The 17,832-nt window shown below is 42.6% G+C and overlaps 1 protein-coding gene across 1 annotated transcript in view; it reads left to right on the top strand.

Moving 5' to 3' along the window:
- Window positions 1-17,832, top strand: part of LOC102971982 (nebulette) — a 110,560-nt gene that overhangs the window by 63,931 nt on the left and 28,797 nt on the right. Inside the window, 10 exon segments of the mRNA XM_042991190.1 lie at window positions 190-282; window positions 3,411-3,462; window positions 3,465-3,502; window positions 5,861-5,953; window positions 7,505-7,597; window positions 9,362-9,454; window positions 10,737-10,841; window positions 11,853-12,024; window positions 14,797-14,889; window positions 16,110-16,259. Of these exon segments, the coding sequence (XP_042847124.1) occupies window positions 190-282; window positions 3,411-3,462; window positions 3,465-3,502; window positions 5,861-5,953; window positions 7,505-7,597; window positions 9,362-9,454; window positions 10,737-10,841; window positions 11,853-12,024; window positions 14,797-14,889; window positions 16,110-16,259 (982 nt within the window).

Here is a 17,832-nt window from a genome sequence, read left to right as displayed (position 1 = left end):
AAACCAGAATTGGGCATTTATTGTGATAATGGGTTATTTAATTGATTGATATGACCTTGGTACTTGTAAATAGAGGCTGTATTCACGTTACTTGAGAACCTGAGACATTGTCTTTCTTTTACAAGAATCTAATCTAGGACTTGAATTCTAATACGCTTATAGTTATTCTTTCCTTCTCTTATAATTAAGGTATTTTATAAGAAAGAAGTAGGAGCTGGCACGGCCATAAAAGATACTCCAGAGACGGAACGAGTGAAGAAAAATCAGCAGAATATTAGTTCAGTAAGTTCTCCATAGCATTAATTATCCTTTCCAAAAGCAAACATCAGCTAGATAAATGTTTTCAGTTCTTTGCTAAACTGGCTGCTTTTCTTTTATTCTTCGCTTTGTTAAAATGCTGTTTCATCAAATATCAAAGGTCTCAGTTTCAGAAGGAAAACTGTAGCCTTGTTCCCCTTGAACCTAAAGCAGTGTTTCATCTTGATATATCATAGTACACAAGAGATAGATCACTTTAATAGTCCAGTAATGAAATCTGGGATTAGATTTCATCTTTTGAACAGAATTTTAACTGTATTAAATTTTTCAGAGAAAAGATAAATTTCAGTACCTCTCCACAACTTGGAGGAAAGAAATTTTACCCTGTAGAATGATTAAAGGCCCTTAGCACATTGATTTGGTGGCTTAAGAGAAGGTTTCAAAGGCCCCGTTTGCCTTTTTCTTTCTCCAGCCCCCAGCAAAACAAAAACAGGCACCTTCACCATGATTTGTAAAATAATTTACCCTCCAGTTACCTTTGAGCTTGGGGGGAAGGGTAGAGGAGGCAAGGAGCAAGTCCTGTGATGGGTAAAAAACTTCTCCATTCAGTGCTTGACAATTTACAATGAATAATTGCTATCTTTACCAACAACAATTCTTCCATGGATATTTAGTTTCTTGTTGAGGAAGTCATAAGGTTCTTTCCTGAAATCCCCTTCTTTCCTTTCCTTTTCTTTTCTTTTCTTTTCTTTTCTTTTCTTTTCTTTTCTTTTCTTTTCTTTTCTTTCTTTTCTTTCTTTTTTTTTTTTCAGAGATAGAGAGAGAGTGCTCATTTTCAGAGCATCTCAGTCAAATGCTCAGGGCTCCTGGGTGGCTCAGTCCTTTGGGTGTCTGACTCTTGATTTTTGGCTCAGGTCATGATCCCAGGGCCTTGGGATCAAGCCCCATGTTGGGATTCGTGCTGGGCATGGAGACTGCTTGAGATTCTCTCTCTCTCTCTCTCTCTCTCTCTCTCTCTCTCTCTCTCTCTTCCTCTGCCCCTCTCCCTTGCTTGCACTCTCTCTCTCAAAATAAAATAAAAATAAAAATAAAAATAAAGAGTCAGGTGCTCAATGAACTGAGCCACGCAGGCACCCCTGAAATCCCTTTCGTGACCTTTCTCTTCACCTTCACTCTTAGACACAGAGCCTTTCGTTAACTAATTGAAGCAGAACTGGTCTGGTTAGACTTACGTATCAGTCAGGACAGTATGTGGCATTCTAGAGTATGAGTATGCGTTGGCTTTTGCAGAGAAAAAATAGAAAAGGCAAGGTAATGCTGTATTAAATCATATTTCAAAAAAATCTGCAGAATACTAGTGCAGTAAAATTTCTGTCGTCTGAATGAAGCTAGCTCCTGAAGGAGGCTTACAGAGAAGACCTTACAATGAGGGTGTTCCCGTCCACCATGGCGAGAGCCTGTGTCAGGCCATGCTGGGGTCCAGCTGGAGAAGTTTGTTTGGCAGAGAAGGATGAAATGTTTGTTTCCTTCACTTTCAAATGATAATATTTGAAATGCACCCATCAGTGTTCTGAGATACAGTGTTATAAATGTTCTGTGGTAGGCGATTCCATTGCCTGCAGTAAAATGACTGCCTTTTTGATTAGTTTAGAGTCGTCTGAAAAACAAAAATGTTCATCTTTAATCATGTTTAGCTTCTCACCCGAGGAAAATCGCGCAGAGTAGTGCGGTTTATCATTTCTTTTTCCAGCGTCCCACTGCCTTTTCCAGCAAACAATAAATGTGTAGTTCTGTATCTCTATAAGGTTGGGCCATAAACTCCTGCTTAGTATTCAAATGGAAAGTTGCCCTTTCAAGATTAGCTAGATCTGTCAAACGAAGATATGATTCTCTAACATTTAAAGATCTCGACATTTTCCACCTCCACCGTACAAGCCTTTTAGCTATTAGCTTTCTCTGTTAAGGAGTGTTTTTGAATCTTATTTAGAGGTAGTCTTTCTTGGTGTAGTCTCAATTTAACTGTTTCACATCTGAGCTAACATTGTTATTGTTACCCATATTCAACCTACGGCTACTAGGACATGGATGATATCTTAGATATTTAGGTTACCATTTCTTTGCAACTGTCAGTGTGGATTTCAGCCTTCATCATTTAAACATTACCAAGTGATTTCTAAACCCTGTCTTGTGTAGATTTAAGTCTTTGCTAAATTTCAGCATGTGCCTCTTAAGTCCAGCCTGTGTTTGCATACAAATAAATATTTATGTGTGTCCTTTTTCTTGAATCTAATCTTCCGTGAATTTTAGACATATTAAAATACCACCAGATAGGATGGCATTACTAATCTTTTCATAAATTTAAAGAGCTGTTTCTTGTCCCATGCCTAGCAGTGTGCTGGCATTATCATTTTTGTCGGGTTGATCTTCCTCTAAATGGATTTGAAGGAAGGGCTTTTGAATAGAATGGGTGCCAGACTACATACAGGCTGGCTTTGTATAATGTGATTATGTGGGTACAAGACACTTCCTGACTTTTTGCCACTGGCCCTTCCATAGTGAACAGAGGTCATGGCCTCTGCTTTTAGTACATTTCCCTCCACCTTCCTCTTTCTCTTCTTTTATTGTGGCCACTTAATTTTTTTCCTTATCCTGGATTATTTGTGTGCTCTCACTCAGATAAGCAGTCTTCCCGAAGACTCTGCCCCTAACTCGGTTTGACTTTGGACTTTAAATGCATGATAAATTGTAATTCATACATTAATGAGTAGAAACTGCTTTTCAGATAGAAAAATGATAAGTTATTATATTACTTAAGATACTTCCCAAGGGTTTTTATGTGTGTGTGTGAGTGTGTGTGTGTGTGTGTATCTGCCTAATGATAAAACTTATCCTCGTAAGCGGCATTTGCTTATTGTAATTAAATAAACTCCTGTAGTATGGCTAGGTGAATAAATATGAGTTTATTTGCACTTTAGCGTAAAGGAATCCTAAAAGCATCACCAGCTGAAATAAAAATTTGTGTTCCCATGGAAGGAAAATTAACGTTGGCGGTGAAAAAAGTTCAACTATGTAATGGTTACAAATGCAGAATTCTTACCTTGCAAGCCTTGTGTTGAATAAAACCCACATTGTTCTTTCAATACATTATTCAGGGGAAATACAAAGGAGAGATAAAGCAGGCAACAGCCATCTCCCATCCTCCAGAGTTAAGAGAGCCAAAGAAAACCAGAAGAACATCAGCAATGTGTGATCATGTTTCTTTAAGTACTGTTTTCTATTTTATTGGATGGCAGTAGACAATGGGGGGCCCAGCACTTACACAGGTGAAGTCCCGTGATGATGCCTTCTGTTGCTGGAGGGCCCGTTCCCGGAAGGTGGAGATAGGATTTCGCCCTTCTTTCTGTTGGGCTAGCACAACACTTTGTGCGTGCATTTATTTATCCGAGAACATGTTAACTGAATGCCTGCTCTGTTCTTGTTCTTGGGAAATTCAAAGATGAGTGAGGATTCTCAAGGCCTCTAGGAGAATCAGACAGAGGCATAAATACCCATTATGCATTAAGTGCTGTAACCATAATTAATAGTTATTGACTGTTTACGAGGCTTTTGGAGTACTTTACGCGCAGTGTGTCGTTTAATGATAAGCAAGTATTCCCTTTGCAAAGTGTTGTGGAAACGCAGAGAAGGAAGGGTATGTCCTTGAGAGAGAGAGGAAAGCCCTCGGAAGAAGAGTAACATTTGAGTTGGATCTTGAAGAATTAATCACAGTTGGGGGGGTGGATGTCGTGAAGAAGTGCCTTCCTGGCAGAGCAAACTGAACCTGTTCAGAGTCCAAGTTCTGTCCAAGGAGAGGAAGGTTTAGGTGATGGGTGCACGCGATGAAAGACGGCAGAAGATGACGGTGAGAGAGAAATTGTAATTCGGGCTCTAAGGAGTCACGTCGGGAACCCCAGTGTTTCCTAAAGTATGGTTGGTATATACATGATAGGTGCCTGGCCCATGAGCAGGCCATGATTTAGGGATTGTATTGTTTTAATGTGTCTCTTTTTCGAAAGGAAAGGATAGTCGTGTTCAATTTCTCAGAGACACATAACACTCCCATAAAATAACTTTATTTGAAGGTAATAGTGACTTAATTTAATGGAAGACGAATACTGCAAATCACAGCACCGTTGATAGCTGGCCCGACATAAGGCAAGTGGTGTGCACATGGTAGAAATTTGGACAATATGGAATAACGGGAAGAATGTGGACCCTGGTCTCCTGGCTTGATCCCAGCTCCAGACCTTACCTGCTGTGTAACCTTTATAAGCCACCAACCTCTCCCAGCCTCAATTTCCTTATCTGTGACACAGGAGCCATACCATTAAGGGAGGTATTACCGGGAGAGCACTTAGCATATTTGTGAATGGATGAAAACAAGACATGATCAGTCACCATTATCAGTTTGATTTCCCCAAACTTACATCCACCAGAAATTGGTTACGATAGTTTCTCCACATCAGTAATGCCGTTCAGCAGACTTTTCCCCTCCGAGCTCTACTCGGAGTAATCTTTCCTTATATCCTGCCATCCGTAGAGATTACACTGGATCTTTTCTCACTTCAACGCAGACACAGACACAGGCACAGAATCTGCCTAAACTCTCAACTACATATCACGGCACAAAGAAAGCCGCCCGCTGAGGAAAGCTGCCACACGGAAGGGGCCTGACCCTTTGTCATTTATTTTCCAGGCTTGTCAAGCTTCTCTTCACTGGCACACTCACGGTTAAGGGTGTGCATCCCGGGTCCATTTTATCTGCAGGCCCTGAAGGTCTTGTGATGTCTTAAAAAAAAAAAAAAAAAAAAAAAAATTCCCTTACACTAAATTTAAACTCCGGAAGATCATTAAGACCGTCCCTGTGGAGTTGCTTATAATAGGATTTTAACCTCCAGTTTAACTTTTGCCTGTCAAAAATTCATTTGATGGACCTACCATTCTGTTTCTTTGTGCTGGAGGCTCATTTATTTCCCGGGGTGTTGCAGAATTGCCGGAAAACTGACCACAAATGTTGGGGCCTGGTCCTCCAGCTAAGAAAGAGCACCTCAACACGGCAGGTCAGGAAAATTTCCATAAATGCGAGTCAGAGCACAGGCCTTCCCACGTGGGCACTTTGTAGATAAGGAAACTTTGAGGTTCGGGGTGTGTTTCCGCAGTGACAGCCTGTCACGAAGGGGCAGGCATGGTGCCATCCTCCTTGCCGATGAGAGGAACGTAGGAGTTTTATTTTTAAATACGAAATGGTAGTTTGCTAACGTTGCCTCTGTGCTCTGAAGAAAGGAACTCACGGAAGGGATCACGTATTATTCCCGGTACCGATCACACTCGGAGGGGCCCCCGACAAATGATGCGACGCAAAGAATAACAGCCAAAGGTGGAGTTCAGAAACATTCGGGCGAGAACGAGCTTGCAGCCTGGGCTCGTGGCGATGGTGAAGTCTGCTAGCGATGCGCAGGTCCCCGCGAACTCCTAAGGACGCTTCTTTTAATCTGTTGCACGCTGTGGGTGCACCTTTCCTTCACATAACCCCGCCCTGTCTCGCACCTTGTCTGTCTCTCAGCTCCGGTACAAAGAGCCGTGCCACAAAGCCACGCCCGTGAGCGTCACGCCAGAGATGGAGAGGGTGAGGAGAAACCAGGAGCAGCTGAGTGCGGCAAGTGTTTCCTCTGTGTTAGCAAGCGTCATGCACTTTTATTCTTCACGGTGCTCTCCGGAAAAGCTCGAGCCCTCTACGGATCGGATGCTCTTTTCTGCAGTCCCATGCTCAAGGGCAGGAACCTTGGTTCTCCGGTGCGATCCGGGAAGTTTGGGATTGTCTGGCTATGATTTAGCCGTGTTCGTTTAGTCAAGAAGTCTTCGTTAAGCACCCCAGCGCGCCAGGCGTGATCCTGGTTACTGGTACACAAAGATGGGTGAGACCTAGTTCCTGTCTCCACGGGCCTCGTAGGTTCGTGGGCAAATCTCTCCTTTCGGGGAAGGACCTGGAGAGCAGTGGGTGTGTTGTCAACCTGAGAAGAAGAATTTAGCTGTTAGAATAGAGCAGGAGAAGACCCGGCTTGACTGGGCTGCTAAGACATAACGTCAAGGCAGGGAACCTTGTAAATAAAATGAGAAACATTAGTCAATCATCAATGATTTATCGTTAATAAAGGAATGAGAGTTAATAATCGTGAGATACTTCCAATATGGCATGTGTGCTGAACGCTTTCTGTGAACCCGTGCGGCTGGCGCAGTTTATTTCTCTGGTTTGTAGGTGTGGGAAGCTGAGTCTTGGAGAGATCAGAGGACATGCCAGGGACCCACAGTTTGAAGGGCCGAGCTGGGATTTGACCCCAGGTCTCCCTGGGTGCCCCTGGGGACCGCAGGTGCCCCCTGCTAGCTATTTTTCCCATTTTTTGGACCCTTTTGTGGAACTTTTACCAGTATAAACAATAGCGTTCTTCCTCCCAAACAGGTAGTTTTGAAAGACTTTACAATGTGAGTGTGAGTTCTTACAGGTAGAGGAGAAAATCAGGCTGAACACCACCTGATCCTTATAATATCCCTGGAAGGCAGTAGGAGGGAGAGATCTTTAGCTTCTTTTGAAGGTGGAAGCCCCAGGTCAGAATGAGAGTAAATGGTCCTCCCCAGGCTGGGCCAGCAGCTTCACTGTGGTTCTCTTGGAATGGTTCATTCCTGTGTTTCTCCCTTATATTCCCATTGCTTTTAGTGGTGGGATTTGCAGTTTGCTTTGGCATCGAACAGCAAAATATTTATTGAAACCATCATTTATTTATTTATTTAAAAAATGTATTTATTTGGGGGACAGTGCAAGTGGGGGAGGGGCAGAGAGGCGGACAGAGGTTCCTGAGCGGGCTCTGCGCTGACAGGCTGACAGCAGCGAGCCCGATGTGGGGCTCCAGCCCACGAATCACACGATCGTGACCTGAGCCGAAGTCGGACGCTCAACCGACTGAGCCCCCCAGGCACCCCTTGAAACATCATTTTAAAGAAGCACAACGCCATTTTGTGCTTGCCACATCAGAAGAATAAGGATCCAGGTGTGGCTATGAACTGACCAGTTTCTGCATGTCTACTGTGGGGACAAGTGTGGAAAGATGGGGTTAATTTTGAGGCTCATGCTCTGTGGGGTGTGTGTGTGTGTGTGTGTGTGTGTGTGTTGACCATCCTGCTATCTACTAAAATTCTCATTTATCGTCCACAGGTAAAATACAAAGGAGGGGTTAAACAAGCAACTTCAATTTCTGATCCACCAGAGCTGAAGAGAGCTAAAGAAAACCAGAAGAACCTCAGCAATGTGTGACCTTAGTAACTTTTTTCCTTATGACAGCAAACGTATTCTCAACATGTCAGTGAAGAGTTGTGTTTATAAAGTTCTCAAGTTGATACTGTGCTCTCAGTTGACTGCCTGTCTAACTTGAAATGGTGCAGAGTGTTAGGTGTGGGTACAGCCAGGCATTCCGGGCTCCAGAGTTCCCAGTGACCGCCAATTATGATTTTTGGCGACCGATTATCGAGGCTCCCTCTTGTCTGCACGCTTACAGTTGCTGTAGTTCCGCAAAGGGATGCGGCGATGGCTCCTAGCGTCTTGGCCCTTCGAATAAGCTTTCCCACTGCCTTTCTTACCTGTATGTGTTCTTGTTTGTTAGCCTGTGCAACCCTGTCGCCCACTCCCAGCTCTCGTCGCTTTATTTTTGGATGATGACTTGGGGGGTAAAATTATAAAGTGTGCAAGCCTGCACAGGTCACACGGGACAGGCCCATTTTTCAGGGCACTTGTAAAGGGGGCTGTTCGTTTTTCCTCAAGCACCAACTCCTGGCCTGTTCTTAACCCCTTTCTGTTTTTGTAATCCATAGGTGTAGTTCAAGGAGAGCATCGTTTTTTGAAGTCATTAACCTACAGATTGGGTTCTCTGTGGATGCCTGGGTAGCTCAGTCGGTTAAGTGTCTGACTTTGGCTCAGGTTATGATCTCGCGGGTTCCTGAGTCTGAGCCCCGCATCAGGCTCTGTGCTGACAGCTCAGAGCCTGGAGCCTGCTTCGGATTCTGTGGTCTCCCTCTCCCTCTGCCCCTCCCTGCTCACATTGTGTCTCTCTCTCTCAAAGATTAAAAAAAAACAGTAAAAAAAATTTAGATTGGGTTCTCTGGAAGAGGAAATCTAGAAATCTATTAGGTTCAAAGAAATATTTTATTCTTCAAACCTTTTTTTTTTTTTTTTTTTTTAAATATTTTTTAAAGTTTATTTATTTTTGAGACAGAGAGAGGCAGAGCATGAACGGGGGAGGGTCAGAGAGAGAGGGCGACACAGAATCGGAAGCAGGCTCCAGGCTCTGGGCCATCATCAGCCCAGAGCCCGACGCGGGGCTCGAACCACGGACCGTGAGATCGTGACCTGAGCTGAAGTCCGACGCTTAACCGACTGAGCCACCCAGGCGCCCCTATTCTTCAAACCTTTAAAGTCTTTGGGGGCAGATCATAAAACAAAGGCAGGCCGTTGTTTGGCCATTTTCCTAACAACTGTGTTTTGGAGAAGTAGGTGCCCATCTCTGCCCGATATATCTAGGGGCAAGGTTGATATAACTCCATTACTCTCAGAAGGGAACTTAGTTATTGAGAAGGAAGAGTGGGGTCGTGGGAAGTGCAGCGACCAGTTTTTGGATGACCACAGTCGCCTATTTAGGCATCTTTTTGAAAACCCTGCTGCAGTTAATTACTAACAGACTACAACAGTATATGGGTACGAGTGCCTTTAAGCGATACCCATGAAAGACATTTCTCACCATGTTCCTTTGTGATGCAGGGCTTACGTCCGCTTTCCTGACAGTATGCCCATGTATTTGAGTGTATTCACAGTGACGTCATTCCCAGCCATAGACGCAATGGGATGAATTGAAATTGATTTCAGATGCAAGCCTTTTAAATATGGCTACCCCTCCGATACCACCCTCTTTTTTCCGTTGTGCCCTTTTCTCGGCTAGCTCTTTAAAATAGCTACTGTGAGACTCTTATGTAGGTGAATTGATTCACCGTGCTCTTTATTTTTTATTCTCCGCAATGATAGGTTTATTATAAAGGTCAGCTGGGAAGAGCCACGGCTTTAAGCGTAACTCCTGAAATGGAAAGAGTGAAGAAGAATCAAGAAAATCTTAGTTCGGCAAGTTGCTTTTTTCATTTTGGTCTGTTACAAAGGATGCATCCTTTATTATTTACTTGCAGTCCTTTTCTTGTTGTTTTTTTTTTTTTTCCCCTGTGAAAATAAAACGTACTCTCAAGAAACATTTGTGATACATGCAGTAGGTCCACGTGTAATTTCAGATGATTTCCAAAATCTGCCGTTGCGCAACTCGACGTCATCATGCAAGCCCTTCCTCGGTATTTCCAGATGTGACGAATGGTTACATTCAAAGTTTAGTTTTAAACTATATTATGCTCCTTTAAACAATGATTCATGTTATTTTAGCCAGTGTCTTTGAAAGTGGTGAAGTCTTTGATGCGTAAGTTAAATAATTGTCATTGTGCAGATGTATCCCATTGAATGTGAATTGTTAGATGTTCTCTGCAAAGCAAAATCAGAAATGACTCATTACTCCAGAGTAGGGACCTAGAGGGAAAAAAATCTTTAAATGCATTGCGTATAGCATTCAGTTATTCATTAAAGGCCCGTGGTGCACATCAGTGTCTCATTTGGATTGTATGCTTTCTTTTAGTAAATATCAGGGCTTCAGTTCCGAATTGCACATATGTCCTCAGGTCCTCAATCATTGCTTTCCTCATATCATGCATAACCAGCTTCATAGATAGCAGAGTTCTGCTGGTCTGTTATCAAGAAGATAGCTCATGCCTGGGAATCAGCATTTAGGGTTTACGGTTTACAGTTCGCCAGTGGCATTTCTGTCCAGAGATGCTGACCGTATTTGACATAAATTACCTTTAAGCTGTGGCCGCTTAGAAGGAAATTAGATCTGATACTCAAAGTTTCTTATTCTCCACAATGGGGAAAAAAAAATAAAAGGAAATAGAGGGATGCTTGGACTTGGTAGGTATATATTCTTCAACAGTGTTATGGTGGAAAACGGGGAAATATTAGAAACAGAAAAATAAATTTAGGTTTCATTTAGTGTGGATTTTTCCTGTTTAAGTATGGTAACCACTGTTCCCGACTACACTGTTAGTGGATATCGCTCACTCACACGTTGGTTTTTGGTTAATCGAGAGATTTAGGTGGTTTTTGCTTTAGTTTTTAAAACTGAACTTTGAGAGCAAAATTTTAGATTGTTACCCTAGAATGACATGTAATTCACTGAACAACTTACTTGGGGAATCATTTTGAATATGTTGTAGATGTGTCACTCATTTGGAACGTTTGAAAACGTGGTGTAATGTTTTCTCTTACAATTGTCGTGTTGTTTAAGTACGTTCTACTGTGTCCTTTGCAGGTAAAATATACCCAGGACCATAAACAGATGAAAGGTAGACCAAGTCTGATTTTAGATACGCCTGGTCTGAGATATGTCAAAGAAGCACAAAATCATATTTCCATGGTAGGGTACAACCAGCTCCTTCTTCTCATGACTAAAACATACTAAGGAACGGCCCCACCCGGTGTACAGAAGGCGTTGTTCACCATTAATCTGGATAACTAACCAGCATGAATGCAAAGCAAAACGCAGATGGGACCCTCCTTTGGCGGCGGGGGGGGGGGGGGTGACCGCTAACCACACTGAAATGTAATGGAAATATTTAGTCTAATAAAGTAATTTTTCTCAGTGATATTTGGGGTGTGTTTTTATTTCTAACATGACTACTCTAAATGCATTTTGTGAAAGACATTTGCTTGGACTTCTTTTCAGTTAATTTGAAGACAGAGTTTGGTATGTTTACATGTTGCAAAGAATGTAAAAGTTATGTATTTTTTTTTTTAAAGCAGTTGCCTGAGATATAATTTATCGGCCATAAGGTTTCTTCATTTAAAGTGTGCAATTCAGTGGTATATAGTAAGATTTATAGAATTGAATAACTACCACTGTAATCCAATATCAGAACATGAAAAAAATGTGTGTTTGAACTGTGTGTGTGTATGTGTATATATATATATGTATATGTATATATATATATATATATATATATATATATATACAAAAAAAAAAGTCATGTCAATGTGTGGAAATAGAGTATCATTTTAAAACCTATTAAAAGTTAAAAAATAGCAAATTAATTTGTACCTAAGTTAGTACATTTTAGGAAATCGCCAGGATTAAACAATATATATCTTTTAAACCTTCTCACTGATATACCGGTTTATATATAATTTAAAAGAGCTTCTAACCATAATGAGGAAAACCGTTGTGAAAATCTCAGCACTTGATTTCTGATGCCAGGAAGCTGACATTTCAGACACTATTTTCGGAGTAATCGGAAAAGACGCATCTGTGTGGAAAATAGTCTAGATGTAGTCGATTCTGTAACAGTTGCCGTTATGTCGAAATTGTGTGAGCTCTGTTAACAATCAGGACATTTCAGTTGGAGTTTATGTTGTTTTTCCTTTTTTTCAGGTAAAATATCATGAAGATTTCGAGAAGACGAAGGGCAGAGGCTTTACTCCTGTTGTAGATGACCCCGTGACAGAGCGAGTGAGGAAGAACACCCAGGTTGTCAGCGATGCGGCCTACAAGGGCGTCCATCCTCACATTGTGGAGATGGACCGGAGACCTGGAATCATTGTCGGTAAGCTGGCGGTTCCCAGCAGGTGTGCACGGTCAAAACGGTGGTCCTTGCCCCCGCTGTAGAATCAGCCTCCTTATTCATTGGACTCGTCCTCAAATGGTGGATGCGGTGCCCAACTGAAAAGGGGTGACAGGCTAAGTGTCAACTGTTTGTGCCATGTTGAATGGGATTCATGGTCCTTGTCAGCTCTCATTGCACATCTTTTGGATTATTGGACCTTCTCTGTCTTCAATAACTTGCCGGTCTTAAGAGCGTTCTTACTTCTTAAGCCAAGGAGCGGCCCAGATACCAGCCAGGAGTGATAACAAAGGCCGGACAATTGTTTTGTTTTCCTTTAGCTAACGTACTTGAGCAATGCCTTGTAGTGCAGACATTGTCTACATGGGGGACAGAAATAATAGAACTGATCGCATGTAGGACCTTTTACCACAAATAGTGCCAGAGAGATTCTGATGGTATTCCACAATATGAAGAGCTTATACATTTTTTTTTAATTTTTTTTTTTAACATTTATTTATTTTTGAGACAGAGAGAGACAGAGCATGAACGGGGGAGGGTCAGAGAGAGGGAGACACAGAATCGGAAACAGGCTCCAGGCTCTGAGCTGTCAGCACAGAGCCCGACGCGGGGCTCGAACTCACGGACCGCGAGATCATGACCTGAGCCGAAGTCGGCCGCTTAACTGACTGAGCCACCCAGGCGCCCCTATTTTTTTTGATATTATCCCCGAGTGGGGATAACCGAGAGCTGTCTGCAAGTGCCATAAATCTGAGAGGAAGGAAACTTCTCACTATTCCTCCTAGTTCGTCTGGGCGCATGTTCGGAACAAAGTTTTGAATGGTGGCTGAGACAGCGGTGATCACACCGGAATCTAAGGCAGGGATAGAAAGGACAGTTACTGAGTTTTCGGTACGCACAAACGACCCATACTTCCAAATGATTGTTCTTCTTCAGAGCAGTTAGCGTCTGAATTTTTGTAGCTAGCCCAGTTCTAAAGCTCAGATAATATTTTTGGGAACCATGCAACATGCTCACCGGCAATCTCCATGTTAAGTTAGCTTCATCTTCCCAAGTAAGAGCTTGCCTTTTGGAACTAGTGAAAGGCCATTTAGAGGTGAGCTGAGGGACGGAGGTGCGTATCTGACAGGGTAATGTCTTAATATAAAACAACGGTACTGAAGTCAGGGTATAAGTTTGTTGAGTGAATCTGCAAGTCTTTTCCAAGAGGGATTCCAAATATATTGGCACACCTTCCAGATAGCTCTGCACACCTTCCAAAGTTGATTGTTTAAAAGAATCATATTAAGTTGGGTGGATGGGTTGAGATGTTTTTGTTGAAAGTAACATGGAATTCGTTTCTTTTCTTTTTTTTTTTAATTTAAAAAAAATTTTTATTTTTGAGAGGGAGGGGGGGGGAACAAGTGGGGGAGGGGCAGAGAGAGAGGGAGACACAGAATCTGAAGCAGGCTCCGAGCTCTGAACTGTCAGCACAGAGCCCGACACGGGGCTCAAACTCACGAAGCGTGAGATCATGACCTGAGCCGAAGTCGGATGCTTTAACAGACTGAGCCACCCCGCTGCCCCATCATGGAATTAGTTTCATTGCTTTGCATTAACATCTCATAAGGGCGGGTGAGCGCAGAGGGGTCTAATTCATTCATTGAGGGTGGAAATGCTGACAGTCTGCACGTTTACACCAGGGTCCTACTCGAGAGCAGGGGCCAGGAATGATGGTGGAAGCCTTGCTCCTGTGATATTGTCTAGACTTTGAGCTCTCAGACCTCATTACTCATTACCTTCGAGATAGGAATTATTGTTATTTTTAAAATATTTATTTTTGAGAGGGGGGTGGGACAGAGGATCCGAAGCAGGCTCTGGGCGAACAGCAGACAGCCCCACGTGGGGCTCCAGCTCATGAACCGCGAGACCATGACCTGAACCGAAGTTGGACGCTTAACCGACTGAGCCACTCAGGTGCCCCTAGAAATTGCTATTTTTTTCTAAATGCAACATATATGTCTCTAAATTATTCCCTTACTGGGTAATCCAGAGGTCGGTGCATTTCTTCTTTTGGGGTGGGGGGAGACTGTTTTCCACGGAGGACTTACCTACGAAGCCCCAAAATGAAGTACATTCCACAAACGAACTTTTGAACCAGGCAGGGAGTAACTGAAGTGAGTTATTTTTAAAGTTTACTTATTTATGTTTTGAGAGAGAGAGAGAATCCCAAGCAGGCTCCACACTGTCAGTGGGGAGCCCACCGTGGGGCTTGAACTCACGAACCGTGAGATGACCTGAGCCGAAATCAAGAGTTGGATGCATCTACTGAGCCACCCAGGTGCCCTCAGGGGAGAAGTTTTTGTTCTTTCTTTGGTTTTCTCGGACAAAAGCCTCTCAGTCACTCCCTGGGAATTACTCACGCGTCCTTAATCAGCAGTTTATGTCAAACATTTTACTTCTTCGAGCACGAGTGTTGGGGGTTCAGGGATGCGGGGGGTGTCTGGTATGCATGTGTGTCGGGTGATGAGTCACAGGCTGCAGACAGAAGGACAATGAAAAATAAACCAGGCAACTTAAATTTGCTCACAAGATTTTCCTACCAAGTCCATGTGGGTGCAACTGTCCCTTCGTTCTCTGATGTCTGCAGGACCGTGGGTTTGCCTCTACGTGTTTGCTTCTTATGTACATCTTTTTCCAGACTTGTGCTTGACTCCGGTGCTGGCTTTTTAAAATTCATTCTTGATTTGTTGATTTCTTCCTTTGTGGTAAAAGACCTCAAAGTTTGGCGCACAGATCCTGGCTCCATCTTCGACATTGATCCCCTGGAAGACAATATTCAGTCTAGAAGTCTCCATATGCTCTCTGGTACTGCTTACATTTTGAGTTCCTCCTCATTTACGTGGTTTTGTCCTCAAAGTGCAGCTCATCTGAGCCTTAGAGGCACCTGGTGCCAACGGTAAATTGTGAATTTTTAAAGTTGAGGATTTGAAAAACCAAAAAAAAAAAAAAAAAAAAAATGCCATGCCGCTTTAAAATGCCATTCATCATGCATGAAAACAAACCTCGCAAAACAGCTTTTTAATATATCGGACCTAGATTCGTTTGTCCCAGGTTCACCTAGAAAGGTGTCCAGAGCTTCCTTGTTTCTGCTTTTCATTAGTGAATGTGATTTGATAGGTTTTCTGGGCTTTCAAATGCAATTATTTGGATTGCGTTAAACTGCTAAGATATAAAGGAGATTCGTTTCTCCTTTATATAAAAGGTGGGGGAGGTGTCCTATATAGCATCATGAATGTGTTAAAATAAAATAGACTTTTTGGTACCCTTAAAATTTATCTCTGAGTTTTCATATAATGCAGAATTTATGGCGTATGTCGCAAGTTCACTCGACTTTTAATTTAGACCGCGTGTTTCTAATTAAAAGCAAAAACTGAATGGCTTGGATATTTGGGTACAGGGATAGCATGCTTTGACATTTCAGACTTTCAGACAGTGTTGAACACACAGAAGCCTTGACAGTTATGCAGTTATTTCAAACCATATAAATAGATGTATTATATCCTTTGGGTCTGTCTCTACCCCCTGATTTATATTCTACATTTAATTACTGACATTAATAAAATGGAAAGCCCAAGGGAAAATAGGGACTCTAATACTTTTGTCCTCAGTTTGATCTACATAAGCAGCTAAGCTCTCATTAAATTTTCTGAAGGTAAAGAAAAGGCAACAAATACTTACGCTTGGCTATTCTTGAAAACAATTATGTATAACCAGATGCTATGTTTGATAGAAACATTTTAGTTTGCTAGTGTTTCCTTAGTTCTTGTTAATTCCCCACCCCACCCCCATTTCTCCTTTAAAATCTACACTTAAAATGAGCATAAGTGATTGTTCAACCTTGATGCACTTGACACAGCATATGTGGAAGTTTGGTAACAGGTGGCTAGAACTTGTAATGCCTGAGCTTTGGGATTTTTATTTATAAGAGACCTGCTTTGCGTCCTTGTTACACTTTTCAGTAATTTTTTTGTTGTGGTTCTTCAAGTCACTTAATCACAAATACGAATATTTTCCTTCCGCTGTAGAAAAGGCGAGTCACTATAGGAGACATCGTTCTCGCTCTCATTCGAGCAGTACTTTTGGCACAGGTCTGGGAGACGACAAGTCAGAAATATCCGAGATTTACCCCAGCTTTTCATGCTGCAGTGAGGTAACCAGGCCGTCGGATGAAGGAGGTAGTAAATTTGAATCAGTCTCAGAGAACAATAATACAGTTTTGCAAACCTGTCGTAAGTGTGCCTAACATTCTTCACCTTTGCACAAACATGTAGCCTGGGTGTGTTTGGAAATTTTAAATTCTGTTCAGAAAGTGGAGTCCTTTTCTTTTATACTACTAATTTGCATTCCTGCACGTTTGTTTCTTCCTGTCTTTCTTCACTCTTTTCACCGCCAATGGATTTTTAATGACAAGAGGGTCTTGGGACCTGCTGTGTGAGTTTGTTGCATGATTATGTGATGGAGGTACACAGCCAGAGTGGACACTTGGGTTCTGTGGAGTTTGTGTTTGATTTCCATTGAGGGAAATCAATCTTACAGTTATATTGGAAGAGCTAGAAGGGGTTGCTATGAATTTGTGTGCATTTATTATTATTTTATTATTACTTTTTTTCAAGTTTACTTATTTATTTTGAGACAGAGAGAGCGAGTGCGTGCAAGTGGGGGAAGGGCAGAGAGAGAGGAGCCGAAAGCACAGAGCCCGATGTGCGGCTCTGACTCAGGAACCATGACACCTGAGTCAAAGTGGGACACTTAACCGACTGAGCCACCCAGGCGCCCCTTGTGTGCGTTCTAACTTTGATATACATTTGCAGACAGAGTTAGATCTTGCCTAAAAGAAATAGGCTGTAGGGGCGCCTGGGTGGCTCAGTCGGTTGAGTGTCCGGCTTCGGCTCAGGTCATGATCTCACAGTTCGTGGGTTCGAGCCCCGCATCGGGCTCTGTGCTGACAGCTCGGAGCCTGGAGCCTGTTTCAGATTCTGTGTCTCCCTCTCTCTCTGCCCCTCGCCTGCTCACACTCTGTCTCTCTCTCTCTCTCTCAAAAATAAATAAACATAAAAAGAATTAAAAAAAAAAAAGAAATTGGCTGTGATACTTGAGATACGAGATTTTTTTTTTTTTTTAATGTTTATTTATTTTTGAGACAGAGAGAGACAGAGCGTGAACAGGGGAGGGGCAGAGAGAGAGGGAGACACAGAATCCGAAGCAGGCTACAGGCTCTGAGCTGTCAGCACAGAGCCCGACGCGGGGCTCGAACTCACGGACCGTGAGATCATGACCTGAGCCGAAGTCGGACGCTTAACCGACCGAGCCACCCAGGCGCCCCGAGATACGAGATTTAAAAACAAAACAAAACTGGAAAATAGTGTGCATTGTTAATAATCTTCCCTATGTTTTATGTAGTCATCCTTTCTCCCGTTTTCTATATCCAAACTGGCAGATTACATCTAGACCTTTTAGTTGAAATTATTTTGGATGTTCAACTAATCCTGCTGACAAAGGTCTTAATAAAAGTTAAGACCATGGAACAGCTCCATTTTAGTGCCATGGGGAAGGAGGTGAGGGGTCTGAAGCACATAAGAATAAAAAGAACCCCGAATTTCCTCTTCAACCACAGAGGTCCTATCGCTGACATCCCAACGGCAGGAAATTTTGATGTTGAGCAACTTAACATGGGGGTGAGGGGCGGTTGCGGACAAGGTAAAGTGACCAAAGACCTGATAAAACCATGAAAGCCCTTGCAATTGTGTG

The sequence above is a fragment of the Panthera tigris genome, chromosome B4 (genome assembly GCF_018350195.1).
Source record: "Panthera tigris isolate Pti1 chromosome B4, P.tigris_Pti1_mat1.1, whole genome shotgun sequence".
NCBI lineage: Eukaryota > Metazoa > Chordata > Mammalia > Carnivora > Felidae > Panthera > Panthera tigris.
Note: the sequence above shows the minus strand (reverse complement) of the source record. Positions and strands in the feature narration are given on the sequence as shown.